Source organism: Bufo bufo, chromosome 3 (genome assembly GCF_905171765.1).
Source record: "Bufo bufo chromosome 3, aBufBuf1.1, whole genome shotgun sequence".
NCBI lineage: Eukaryota > Metazoa > Chordata > Amphibia > Anura > Bufonidae > Bufo > Bufo bufo.
In genome coordinates, this window is record NC_053391.1 from 131,317,977 (window position 1) to 131,332,330 (window position 14,354).

Below are 14,354 nucleotides of genomic sequence, written 5' to 3' on the forward strand. Positions count from 1 at the left end.
TCAGTTTGTTGCTTCACCTGCGCACCCTGTTGGATTTCTTAGAGGGAATCTGTCCGCTCCAAGACACCCCCAAATTAGAGTAAGCGGTGTTTAGTGTAATTGATGCCGAGTCCGGTTAGGTCATTTTTATCTTCATACTCACTTGTGTTCCAACAAACCAGTAGTAAATGCATTGAGAGGACTCCTGTGCTCACACACACAATGCAGAGGACTCAAAGAAGAGTCCTCTCAATGCATTGTACTGCTGGTTTGTGGGGGCACAGCGTCAGAATGCAAATGAGTATGAAGATAAATCGGACTCAGCGGCACTTACACTATACATTGCTTACTCTAGTTTGGGGTGGGGGGATTCAGAGCTGACAGATTTCCTTTTACGTCTGTACAGCCCAAGCTTACTGTAGTCAGAAAAAAACCGCGCAAACAATGCATGACATCATATCCATTCAAGAGAAGATACAAGCGGCACTTCTGCTTTCAGCGGTGCGGTGCGCGCGTCCCGGGAGGAAGATCCACAGATAATGGTATAGTAAGGACCAGCACTCGCTTCAGTAATAAGTGACGCGTGCGTTTCGGCTACTGTGAGCCTTTGACAAAGGCTCACAGTAGCCGAAACGCACGCGTCACTTATCATTTGTATGTGACCATTAAATCTATTTGAAATTATTACTGAAGCGAGTGCTGGTCCTTACTATACCATCATATCCATTCAGTGATCGGCCAGCACCAGAAATATATACCAGTAGATGGAACAACCATTAATGGTAAAAATGCCAATTATCAAAGTGTTTAGTACTACAACATTTGGTTATCTCCTGTCATCATGTTTAGAACACTATCGTTCCCCTCTGGACTATTTTATTGTTTTGTTGCTTTTTTTGGGCTTAGTATGGTCAACTCTATATTATACTTTTTTGCCCAGCTTGTTTTAGTTCAATATAGCGCACAGGAAATACTGGTGTTACTGCCTAGGACTGCTTGTGATCCACAGTAATTGGAGGCTGACAATTTTGCTGACGAGCCAAGGGGCCTGTGCATGCTTCACACTTAGGGAGGCACCAGAGTTGGTCCTGTATCGGTGTGAACCTTGGCTGGCACTTTTGCTCTTTGTACACATGTCCCCAGGCTCAGTTATTGTGTTTGTGTTTCAGGAATGTTTTCACAATGACTTCATCCTATCTTAGCCCCCCTCCCCTTTTCCCCCCAAGGAGGTGCAGATCATGAGTGTGCTATGTATGCCTCTGTCCACAGCCATTCTTAACTCTTTCTTTTCATCAGGTACAGTCATAAACCTCTTGATACGGTATACCTAAAACCATGGACAGGTTATTAGAAAAGGTCTCCGGCAGCACAAATTGTAAATCCTGAGGATTTCCCGCCTTCACGGTAGCAGCGAAGTGGCTAAGATTTTAAAAAGAAAAAAAATCTACACACACTGCAGAGGTTGTCTGCACATAAGGCCGTTTGTGAATATTTGCTGTGGAATTCATCCTTTGCAATGTAGAGGGTGAAATCTGGGACAGTCTGGCAGCATATCCATGATAAATTTCACTACAAAATCTGCACCATTTGATGTTGCAAATACTGGCAGATTTGCTGCGGAACATTCCACAGCGGAGCATATGTGGCCGTACCCTAACCTAGTAACTGCAGGAATCATTATTTACATGTGCCAAAGTGTGATGTATCAATGCAGTATGTATACAGTAGATTTTCATGCAGGATATTTGGGGGCATGACATGCTATATCTAAGGGCTGTTTCGCACGAGTCCATTGCGGGAATCGCGCTCTGTGTGTATGAGCGCGATCCTCTGTTCTGGATTTGCAGGAGCACACCGCATTGACAGCTTGAACTTACTTCTACAGGATCACACTGACAGCTTTATGTCACTATGATCCCGTGGAAGTAAGGTCAAGCAGAGACACAAGGCATTATAAATTGTGGTAATGCCGTGCGCTCCTGCAAGACCAGCAGTGTCGAACGGAGGATCACGCTCATACACGGAGCATGATTCCCGCAATGGACTCGCTCGTGGGAGACAGCCCTAAGGCCCCATAGAAGTGAATGGGGCTGTGTGAAAAACTCATTGCATCCGCAAGCAAGTGCGGGTGCGATGCGATTTTCACTGATGGTTGCTAAGAGATGTTGTTTCAGTTTTTTTTATCACGCGCGTGAAAAACGCATCGAAGCGCACTCCACCTGCGTGGAAAAAACTGAACACAAACGCAGACAAAACTGACTGAACTTGCTTGCAAAATAGTGTGAGTTTCACTGAACGCACCTGGACCTAATCCGTCACGCTCGTGTGAAAGAGGCCTTAGGGAGGCACTAGAGTCAGTCCTGTGTCGGTTAAGAAATCTCATCCAGGTGCTGCATCAGAAAACTGCAGCATAATTTGACCTGCAGTGCGGAATTGAAATATCAAATTGCAGCAGCTGAAGCTGAATTTCACAGCCGTTTTCGCAGCAGAATTCTTTCACTGTACATTCATACACATGTAGACATATCCTCAGGGTTATTCACACTGTGCAGTTGATAACCATAAAAAAAAATAATTTAAAAATGGTGTGCCGGCCTTGCTTGTGCTGAGTACCTCAAATTGCCGTCCTCAATGCAGGGGCACTGACCGTGTGGCCGCTGTCTGCGGACGTGGACCTATTCACTTGAATGGGGTCCGCAATCTGCATCTGATGGTCCACACCATAAAAAAGTGCATGCACTACTTTTTTGTGGTGCGGAGGCACATAGTGCTTCCAATCTGTGTCTCCATTCCGAACTGCACCGTATCTCTCGGATTGCGGGCCTATTCAAGTCTATTTGGCTCTTCGTGGGCCGCAATATGGGCACCGCCAGGCAATGGCCGAGTGCATGAGGCCTTAGGGTGGTGATGTGGTAATTGCTACATCATGTTTAGAACAGGGCAAAAAGACATGCATGAACCATGTGCGTCACTTGTGCTTTCTGCGAAAGTGGCTGGTTTATACCGTGCCACAACTGATATGTGTATTGGCACCATAAATGTCAGTTGTTTCTTTTAGAACACCTGCCACACCTGTCTGTTTCAGTAACTGCTTGCATTCCCCTTGTAATGACAATTCTGAAGCATCTATTCTTATGTCTCTATGTTGTGCCATTACTTTATTATTCCTACTAGAATTTAATGCATTATCAGCAGCTTGCATTAAAGGTACAGATGGCTGTTACCAGTCAGGGGGGGTGTCCTTGCACAGTCAGACGAGAGCAGCACTGATTGGGCAGAGTCAGACACACCCGCTAATGGTAACACCCAGCAGTACCTTTACTGCAGACTGCTGGCAATTTATTTGTAAACTTTCTAGCAGGAATAATACAGGAATGGCCCAGACATAAGAATAGATGCTCCAGAATGGTCATTACATGGGGAATGCATGAAGCTATTAAAACAGGCATGTCAGGAGCAGTAACAGGGCCTGTTTTTAAATGTTTGCCCCCAGATCAAACAAGCCTACCTATATTTTTCACTGCTTGGATCTTAATTATTAACAGTGCATACATTAAGTTTTGTGGAAAACCTGAAACAAGACTGCACTGTGTGAACTGACCTAAGCCTGTCCTAACTACTTCTAGTAGTCTGCAGAATACAAAGAATGATGCTCTTGTCTAATGAATGTAAAGATTCTGGATTGCTTCCCGCAGCGCTTGGACACAAAAAGGAATGAGGGTTTTTCATAAACGCCTGCTGTGTGCAGGGTCTACACGGGAGAAGATCTCCACCCAAGCATAGTTTGGTAGAATTCAATGTGTCACCAGGAATTCCATAGTATAAGTCCTCTCTTATGTGTCACTCAGCACCAGTGATCCATTATTACTCCTCTCTGTACTGCTGCTTGCCTTAAGGATAGAGGATTTACGTGTTAAATAGTGAGATTGACATGGGAATGCTATGTCTTTACTAGACCGGCTTTCGAATGAAGTGGTGGTGTCACAGCGCCTCTAGCAAATAACCATTTATTCTGTGTAACCTGATTATGCAGTCAGTGCTGAAAGATGGTCTTCTAAAGGCCTGGTGGAAGCCCCATGTGCCAGGACCCTATTCATGGAGAGTTTCCTTCTGTCTGGTGGACTGGGAAGGTCTGAGCATCACACGTACAGCCCATTGACTACAACAGGAAGAGTGTAAAGCAATTACTGACTGTTTTCCCTACTTACTGACCATTAGGCCTTATGCACACAGGCGGTGTGCGGCCTTCCGTGCTTTGGGGACCGCAATTGCGGTCCCCAATGCACGGGCAACATCCATGCAGCGGGCCGGACCCATTCAACATGGGTCCGAGGTCAGTACGCACCGCAAAAAAATATGACAGGTCATATTTTTTTGCAGTGCGGAACAACGGAAAGAAACACCACGGAAGCACTCCGTAGTGCTTCCGGTGTTCCGTTCCGTGACTCCGTTCTGCATCTCCGGAATTGCGGACCCATTCAAGTGATGCGGGGTGCCGGCGGCCGTGGATTGCCAACCCGCAATTAGGCCCCTTTCACACGGGCGAGTATTCCGCGCAGATGCGATGCATGAATTGAACGCATTGCACCCGCACTGAATCATGACCCATTCTTTTCTATGGGGCTGTGCACACGAGCAGTGATTTTCACGCATCACTTGTGCGTTGCGTGAAAATCGCAGCATGCTCCTCTTTGTGCGTTTTTCACATAACACAGGCCCCATAGAAATTAATGGGGTTGCGTGAAAATCGCAAGCATCTGCAAGCAAGTGCGGATGCGGTGCGATTTTCAAGCATGGTTGCTAGGAGACGGAAATAATAAGGGAAAATAATAGCATTCTGAATACAGAATGCTTAGTACAATAGGGCTGGAGGGGTTAAAAAAATTAGTAAAAAAAATTAAACTCCCCTTAGTCAACTTGATCGCGCAGCCGGCATCTCTTCTGTCTCCTTCTTTGCTGATTGCAGGAAAAGGACCTGTGGTGACGTCACTCCGGTCATCATATGATCCATCACATGATCTTTTACCATGGTGATGGATCATGTGATGACCGGAGTGACGTCACCACAGGTCCTTTTCCTGCAATTAGCAAAGAAGGAGACAGAAGAGATGCCGGCTGCGCGATCAAGTGGACTAAGGTGAGTTTAATTTATTTTATTTTATTTTTTTAACCCCTCCAGTGCTATTTTACTATGCATTCTGTATTCAGAATGCTATTATTTTCCCTTATAATCTACAGAACACCGATCCCAAACTTCTGTGAAGAAGTTCGGGTTTGGGTACCAAACATGCGCGATTTTTCTCACGCGAGTGCAAAACGCATTACAATGCTTTGCACTCGCGCTGAAAAATTGAGCGTGTTCCCGCAACGCACCCGCACCTTTTCCCTCAACCCCCGTGTGAAAGATGCGTTAGAGTCCAGTCTCTCATAAGATTATTATTGGGGGACCCTTCTAATAAAAAGGGATTGACAGCCCCCGTATTTACTGTTAGTTTTAGAACTATAATATGATTACATTTTATTTTAAGGAGGATTACTCGCATACTCTGATCTGAAGTGACAAATCTCAAAAAGTTTTTGCAGACGTGAGCCCTATCAGCGCTAGCTAAATCCAAGCACATGAAGAGCAGGTGGATGCAAGCATGTACATTACTAATGCTTCATCAAACCTCATCATAATCCTTTGAATGTAATCAGAGATTTGGGAGCAGCCGGTGTCGGAGATCCTGCCGCTCGGGTCAGAAGTGAACATGTGTCACTGTGCTTTAAATGAAGTATGAACAGTGTGGCACAGGATAAAACAATCTACACCAGTGTCTTGGCACTAGTAATGCCAGGTCGTGTGCTAATCAGGGGCTGCATTTCAAAGAGACCATTACGTTGTTTTCCCTTTCCAGAGAAAGAGCTGAATCCTAACATCTGATTAACTACATTAACCACTTCCCGCAACTGTAACGCCGAAAGGCGTCATTGCGGCGGCTCCCCCAGGCTACGCTAACGCCAATAGGCGTCATCTCGCGTGAGCCGAGATTTCCTGTGAACGCGCGCACACAGGCGCGCGCGCTCACAGGAACGGAAGGTAAGAGAGTTGATCTCCAGCCTGCCAGTGGCGATCGTTCGCTGGCAGGCTGGAGATGTGTTTTTTTTAACCCCTAACAGGTATATTAGACGCTGTTTTGATAACAGCGTCTAATATACCTGCTACCTGGTCCTCTGGTGGTCCCCTTTGTTTGGATCGACCACCAGAGGACACAGGTAGCTCAGTAAAGTAGCACCAAGCACCACTACACTACACTACACCCCCCCCCCCGTCACTTATTAACCCCTTATTAGCCCCTGATCACCCCATATAGACTCCCTGATCACCCCCTGTCATTGATTACCCCCCTGTCATTGATCACCCCCCTGTAAAGCTCCATTCAGACGTCCGCATGATTTTTACGGATCCACTGATAGATGGATCGGATCCGCAAAACGCATCCGGACGTCTGAATGAAGCCTTACAGGGGCGTGATCAATGACTGTGGTGATCACCCCATATAGACTCCCTGATCACCCCCCTGTCATTGATTACCCCCCTGTCATTGATTACCCCCCTGTAAAGCTCCATTCAGACGTCCGCATGATTTTTACGGATCCACTGATAGATGGATCGGATCCGCAAAACGCATCCGGACGTCTGAATGAAGCCTTACAGGGGCATGATCAATGACTGTGGTGATCACCCCATATAGACTCCCTGATCACCCCCCTGTAAAGCTCCATTCAGATGTCCGCATGATTTTTACGGATGCACTGATAGATGGATCGGATCCGCAAAACGCATCCGGACGTCTGAATGAAGCCTTACAGGGGCATGATCAATGATTGTGGTGATCACCCCATATAGACTCCCTGATCACCCCCCTGTCATTGATTACACCCCTGTCATTGATCACCCCCCTGTAAAGCTCCATTCAGATGTCCGCATGATTTTTACGGATGCACTGATAGATGGATCGGATCCGCAAAACGCATACAGACGTCTGAATGAAGCCTTACAGGGGCATGATCAATGACTGTGGTGATCACCCCCCTGTCATTGATTACCCCCCTGTAAAGCTCCATTCAGATGTCCGCATGATTTTTACGGATGCACTGATAGATGGATCGGATCCGCAAAACGCATCCGGACGTCTGAATGAAGCCTTACAGGGGCGTGATCAATGACTGTGGTTATCACCCCATATAGACTCCCTGATCACCCCCCTGTCATTGATTACACCCCTGTCATTGATCACCCCCCTGTAAAGCTCCATTCAGATGTCCGCATGATTTTTACGGATCCACTGATAGATGGATCGGATCCGCAAAACGCATCCGGACGTCTGAATGAAGCCTTACAGGGGCATGATCAATGACTGTGGTGATCACCCCATATAGACTCCCTGATCACCCCCCTGTCATTGATTACCCCCCTGTCATTGATTACCCCCCTGTAAAGCTCCATTCAGATGTCCGCATGATTTTTACGGATCCACTGATAGATGGATCGGATCCGCAAAACGCATCCGGACGTCTGAATGAAGCCTTACAGGGGCATGATCAATGACTGTGGTGATCACCCCATATAGACTCCCTGATCACCCCCCTGTCATTGATTACCCCCCTGTCATTGATTACCCCCCTGTAAAGCTCCATTCAGATGTCCGCATGATTTTTACGGATCCACTGATAGATGGATCGGATCCGCAAAACGCATCCGGACGTCTGAATGAAGCCTTACAGGGGCGTGATCAATGACTGTGGTGATCACCCCATATAGACTCCCTGATCACCCCCCTGTCATTGATTACCCCCCTGTAAAGCTCCATTCAGATGTCCGCATGATTTTTACGGATGCACTGATAGATGGATCGGATCCGCAAAACGCATACGGACGTCTGAATGAAGCCTTACACGGGCGTGATCAATGACTGTGGTTATCACCCCATATTGACTCCCTGATCACCCCCCTGTCATTGATCACCCCCCTGTCATTGATCACCCCCCCTGTCATTGATCACCCCCCTGTCATTGATCACCCCCCTGTCATTGATCACCCCCCCTGTCATTGATCACCCCCCCTGTCATTGATCACCCCCCCTGTCATTGATCACCCCCCCTGTCATTGATCACCCCCCCTGTCATTGATCACCCCCCCTGTCATTGATCACCCCCCCTGTCATTGATCCCCCCCCTGTCATTGATTACCCCCCCTGTCATTGATCACCCCCCCTGTCATTGATCACCCCCCTGTCATTGATCACCCCTCTGTAAGGCTCCATTCAGACATTTTTTTGGCCCAAGTTAGCGGAATTATTATTTTTTTTTTCTTACAAAGTCTCATATTCCACTAACTTGTGTCAAAAAATGAAATCTCACATGAACTCACCATACCCCTCACGGAAACCAAATGCGTAAAATTTTTTAGACATTTATATTCCAGACTTCTTCTCACGCTTTAGGGCCCCTAGAATGCCAGGGCAGTATAAATACCCCACATGTGACCCCATTTCGGAAAGAAGACACCCCCAGGTATTCCGTGAGGGGCATATTGAGTCCATGAAAGATTGAAATTTTTGTCCCAAGTTAGCGGAAAGGGAGACTTTGTGAGAAAAAAATTAAAAATATCAATTTCCGCTAACTTGTGCCAAAAAAAAAAAATTTCTATGAACTCGCCATGCCCCTCATTGAATACCTTGGGGTGTCTTCTTTCCAAAATGGGGTCACATGTGGGGTATTTATACTGCCCTGGCATTCTAGGGGCCCCAAAGCGTGAGAAGAAGTCTGGTATCCAAATGTCTAAAAATGCCCTCCTAAAAGGAATTTGGGCACCTTTGCGCATCTAGGCTGCAATAAAGTGTCACACATCTGGTATCGCCGTACTCAGGAGAAGTTGGGGAATGTGTTTTGGGGTGTCATTTTACATATACCCATGCTGGGTGAGAGAAATATCTTGGTCAAATGCCAACTTTGTATAAAAAAATGGGAAAAGTTGTCTTTTGCCAAGATATTTCTCTCACCCAGCAAGGGTATATGTAAAATGACACCCCAAAACACATTCCCCAACTTCTCCTGAATACGGCGATACCACATGTGTGACACTTTTTTGCAGCCTAGGTGGGCAAAGGGGCCCATATTCCAAAGAGCACCTTTAGGATTTCACAGGTCATTTACCTACTTACCACACATTAGGGCCCCTGGAAAATGCCAGGGCAGTATAACTACCCCACAAGTGACCCCATTTTGGAAAGAAGACACCCCAAGGTATTCCGTGAGGGGCATGGCAAGTTCCTAGAATTTTTTATTTTTTGTCACAAGTTAGTGGAAAATGCAGATTTTTTTTTTTTTTTTTTTTTCATACAAAGTCTCATATTCCACTAACTTGTGACAAAAAATAAAAACTTCCATGAACTCACTATGCCCATCAGCGAATACCTTGGGGTCTCTTCTTTCCAAAATGGGGTCACTTGTGGGGTAGTTATACTGCCCTGGCATTCTAGGGGCCCAAATGTGTGGTAAGGAGTTTGAAATCAAATTCTGTAAAAAATGACCTGTGAAATCCGAAAGGTGCTCTTTGGAATATGGGCCCCTTTGCCCACCTAGGCTGCAAAAAAGTGTCACACATCTGGTATCCCCGTACTCAGGAGAAGGTGGGGAATGTGTTTTGGGGTGTCATTTTACATATACCCCTGCTGGGTGAGAGAAATATCTTGGCAAAAGACAACTTTTCCCATTTTTTTATACAAAGTTGGCATTTGACCAAGATATTTATCTCACCCAGCATGGGTATATGTAAAAAGACACCCCAAAACACATTCCTCAACTTCTCCTGAATACAGAGATACCAGATGTGTGACACTTTTTTGCAGCCTAGGTGGGCAAAGGGGCCCATATTCCAAAGAGCACCTTTCGGATTTCACAGGTCATTTTTTACAGAATTTGATTTCAAACTCCTTACCACACATTCGGGCCCCTAGAATGCCAGGGCAGTATAACTACCCCACAAGTGACCCCATTTTGGAAAGAAGAGACCCCAAGGTATTCGCTGATGGGCATAGTGAGTTCATGGAAGTTTTTATTTTTTGTCACAAGTTAGTGGAATATGAGACTTTGTATGAAAAAAAAAAAAAAAAATCATCATTTTCCACTAACTTGTGACAAAAAATAAAAAATTCTAGGAACTTTCCATGCCCCTCACGGAATACCTTGGGGTGTCTTCTTTCCAAAATGGGGTCACTTGTGGGGTAGTTATACTGCCCTGGCATTCTAGGGGCCCAAATGTGTGGTAAGGAGTTTGAAATCAAATTCTGTAAAAAATGACGAGTGAAATCCGAAAGGTGCTCTTTGGAATATGGGCCCCTTTGCCCACCTAGGCTGCAAAAAAGTGTCACACATCTGGTATCTCCGTACTCAGGAGAAGGTGGGGAATGTGTTTTGGGGTGTCATTTTACATATACCCATGCTGGGTGAGAGAAATATCTTGGCAAAAGACAACTTTTCCCATTTTTTTATACAAAGTTGGCATTTGACCAAGATATTTATCTCACCCAGCATGGGTATATGTAAAATGACACCCCAAAACACATTCCTCAACTTCTCCTGAGTACGTAGATACCAGATGTGTGACACTTTTTTGCAGCCTAGGTGGGCAAAGGGGCCCATATTCCAAAGAGCACCTTTCGGATTTCACTGGTCATTTTTTACAGAATTTGATTTCAAACTCCTTACCACACATTTGGGCCCCTAGAATGCCAGGGCAGTATAACTACCCCACAAGTGACCCCATTTTGGAAAGAAGAGACCCCAAGGTATTTCGTGATGGGCATAATGAGTTCATGGAAGTTTTTATTTTTTGTCACAACTTAGTGGAATATGAGACTTTGTAGGAAAAAAAATAAAATAAAAAAAAATCATCATTTTCCGCTAACTTGTGACAAAAAATAAAAAGTTCTATGAACTCACTATGCCCATCAGCGAATACCTTAGGGTGTGTACTTTCCGAAATGGGGTCATTTGTGGGGTGTTTGTACTGTCTGGGCATTGTAGAACCTCAGGAAACATGACAGGTGCTCAGAAAGTCAGAGCTGCTTCAAAAAGCGGAAATTCACATTTTTGTACCATAGTTTGTAAACGCTATAACTTTTACCCAAACCATTTTTTTTTTACCCAAACATTTTTTTTTTATCAAAGACATGTAGAACTATAAATTTAGAGCAAAATTTCTATATGGATCTCGTTTTTTTTGCAAAATTTTACAACTGAAAGTGAAAAATGTCATTTTTTTGCAAAAAAATCGTTAAATTTCGATTAATAACAAAAAAAGTAAAAATGTCAGCAGCAATGAAATACCACCAAATGAAAGCTCTATTAGTGAGAAGAAAAGGAGGTAAAATTCATTTGGGTGGTAAGTTGCATGACCGAGCAATAAACGGTGAAAGTAGTGTAGTGCCGATTTGTAAAAAAGGGCCTGGTCTTTAGGGGGGTATAAACCTGTGGTCCTTAAGTGGTTAAGGAGTCTGCTGGAATCACTAAGCTGGTATTACAGGGGGAGCTGATATACTGGTGTCATGGAATTAATGGCAATGGAAAGGCAGAGCTGTAAACCTGTTATCTCTATATTTCTCCATCATGATATGTTTTAGAGACCCTCTCAACCCCTTCAGGTGGGGTAGCTCTTTATATTCTGTTCAGAGCCATGAGGAGGAGCGGGTGGATGGGTCACCTTTTCAAGGGGCAAGCATTGATTAACCGTTTTAGGTTTTACTACTCTGAAATTACTTTGAAGTGATCTTTACATAAAAATGTTGCACCCTAGCCAAAACTTTCACTGTATCAGCAGTCCATGCATGTGGCTTGTCCACGGCCACCTGTATTGACCGCATACATTAGGAAGTTGTTTCAAAAAGACATCGTACTCTTTTAAAGGGGTGGTTCCGCAAAAAATATTCTGCAGTTCTAAAACCAGCACCTGGATCTAAATACTTTTGTAATTGCATGTAATTAAACATTTTGCATAGCCACTGAGTTATTCCATAAAATCTATCTGTATAGCGCCACCTGCTGTTATCTCTTTTTCTAATTTCTCTGTCCTGCTCACTGAGACGGAAGCACATGCTCAGTTCCATCCTACATCTGCCACCAGCTGCAGCAGAAAGGACGCACCCCCTAAGCTGCCAGCTTGAGATAAATCTAGCAGAGCAATGAATGAGGAGATCTCTAGATCCATGGGAGGTACAGAGCTGGTTCTAGGTTTGTTAGAAAAAGGTTGTCATGTACTATATGATGTCTGATTTCCATTTTTTGCGTTATTCGTGGGATAACCTCTTTAATAAAGAGCATGAAAGCAGGTCTCCTTTCAAAACTGCGCTTACTGCAACCTTTCAGTGAATCTAGGGAACTGTTCACATGCATCCGAAACTTTCTGTGCAGATTTTTGGTGCCACTCTGGAAATGGGAAACATACCCCTTATTTCTGCAAATTCTGCATAGAGAAGCCCAGGATTATCCCCATTGAAAATGTATCGGTCACTTGGCATCCGCTGGACCCCACAGCTATGTGGGTTGTGTAATGGGGGCTACTTTTGAATCAATGACTCCTAAGTGCTGGAAGAAATGATTTTGTTTTTTTTGTTTTGCCATTTCTAGGACCTGACGTTCACATTGTGCCATGGAGGCATTTCAGTAGATTACAGATGTGAAATAGATTTCTTAGTGAAACCAGTAACGTTTGTAATAAGGAGTTTATTGCACCAATATTATTATTGTTTCTATTATTTTATTATTTGTCAGTTTGTAAGCAGATTTAACAGTTGACTTCCCCTCGGACGAGGATAAGTTGATGTCTCGGCAGTTTTCCCTGCTGTTTCCATACATCATTGCTTCAGTTAATGATTGCCCGTTTTTTCGTTACTTATTTCAGAAAAATGGCTCATTGTGACCGACTGATTGAAGTTGAAGACATGCTGATGATGGGCAGGAAGCCGGACCCGATGTGTGTGTTCACCTATGTTCAGTCCCTGTACAACCACCTGCGACGTTTTGAGTGATCTCCCTGCCAAGTCTGCTTGTTCTTGTGAAGGTCTCCCATCAGCAACACGGCCACTGCTGGCATTCCTTCGGCCTCATCTTATCGCCGCAGCAGCCGGACAACATGTCTTTCCACCCATCTCTCTTGCAGTTGACACCGTGGAGACAGATAACACAGGAATGTGCACAAGGTGCTCTGGACTCACTATTTTTCTGAAACCATTCATGCTTGACAGCAGAGGAGGTGGGAGCGTCGGTTTTGTCACCTCTGGACTTGTTTTGATAAAGACTGCAGCCTGTCTGAATGACACCCTATGGCTCATTGTCTAGCCATGTGAAACCAGCCGGGTCTGCGCTGCAAGGCGCTGACAACTAGCGTGAGACTCATTCACAGAAGTGAGCCAATGATGTGATGATCAGTCTGGTGCTAATGGACTGAACCCACTTCATCCATATGAAAGCTTTGTTTTAGTTTTTTAATTTTCAGAAAACTTCACAAGAGGTCTTTGATCTGTTTTATTCTCCCAGTGGGGCATGGACTGTGCATGCACCTTCCAAGTTGGATAACTGAAATGTAACATTTCTATAAAATATCCCTACGTCCTCATCCGTGCAATAGATGATGATGTTTTGGACTAAAATGTGATCTCAAGCACAAACCAAAGAATAGTACGGTGTCCACTGGTTTAGTATATATCGTTTTTTGGAGGCCATACATGCAGGGTTTCTATGTGCCCTCACTACTGCCAATTCAGATTAACAAAGCTCCGATAGAAGGGTTACGAAGACTGCGGTTTTCTTTTTTATTATTATTTTCTTTGTCTCCCATTATATTGGGTAGCTTTTAATGGCTTCAGACCCTTGACATAAGGAAGTGTTAACTAAATGAAGTAAAGTTTTATTCTACCATCAACAACATAGATATATTTGTACAAAACTCTTAGTGATAGAACACATGTTATAGTCAGTCATACCATGGAAGTCCATGCATACTCTGTGTTGTATTTAAATGGATTTTCCAGCTGTTTTACTATTGATGGCCTGTCCTCGGGATCAGTCAGGGTCCTGCTCCCGACGCCCCCCTGCCGATCAGCTGTTTGAAGAGACAGTAATGCTCACATTTCGCCATGGCCTCTTCCTAGGCTGGTGACGCCACATTCATCAGTCACATAGACTAAACGCAGCTCAGTCCCATTCAATGGGGCTGAGCTGCAATACCAAGTACAGCCACAATAGAATGGACAGTGCTGTGCTTGGTAAGGTTGTCAAACAGCTGATCGGAGGGGGATTCGGGTGTCTGACCCCTACCGAACAGGTTTTGATGA

At 44.7% G+C, this 14,354-nt stretch overlaps 1 protein-coding gene across 3 annotated transcripts in view; it reads left to right on the forward strand.

The window, feature by feature from the left end:
* SMTNL2 (smoothelin like 2) overlaps positions 1-14,095 on the forward strand; it is a 137,418-nt gene extending 123,323 nt beyond the window's left edge. For 2 of the 3 annotated variants that reach the window (XM_040423582.1, XM_040423583.1), the window contains exon 9: positions 12,923-14,095. In XM_040423582.1, the coding sequence (XP_040279516.1) occupies positions 12,923-13,049 (127 nt within the window). In that variant the 3' untranslated portion in view covers positions 13,050-14,095. The remainder of the gene's footprint in view (positions 1-12,922) is intronic. The other variant, XM_040423584.1, reaches the window with a different exon arrangement.
* The last annotated feature ends 259 nt before the right edge of the window (positions 14,096-14,354 follow it).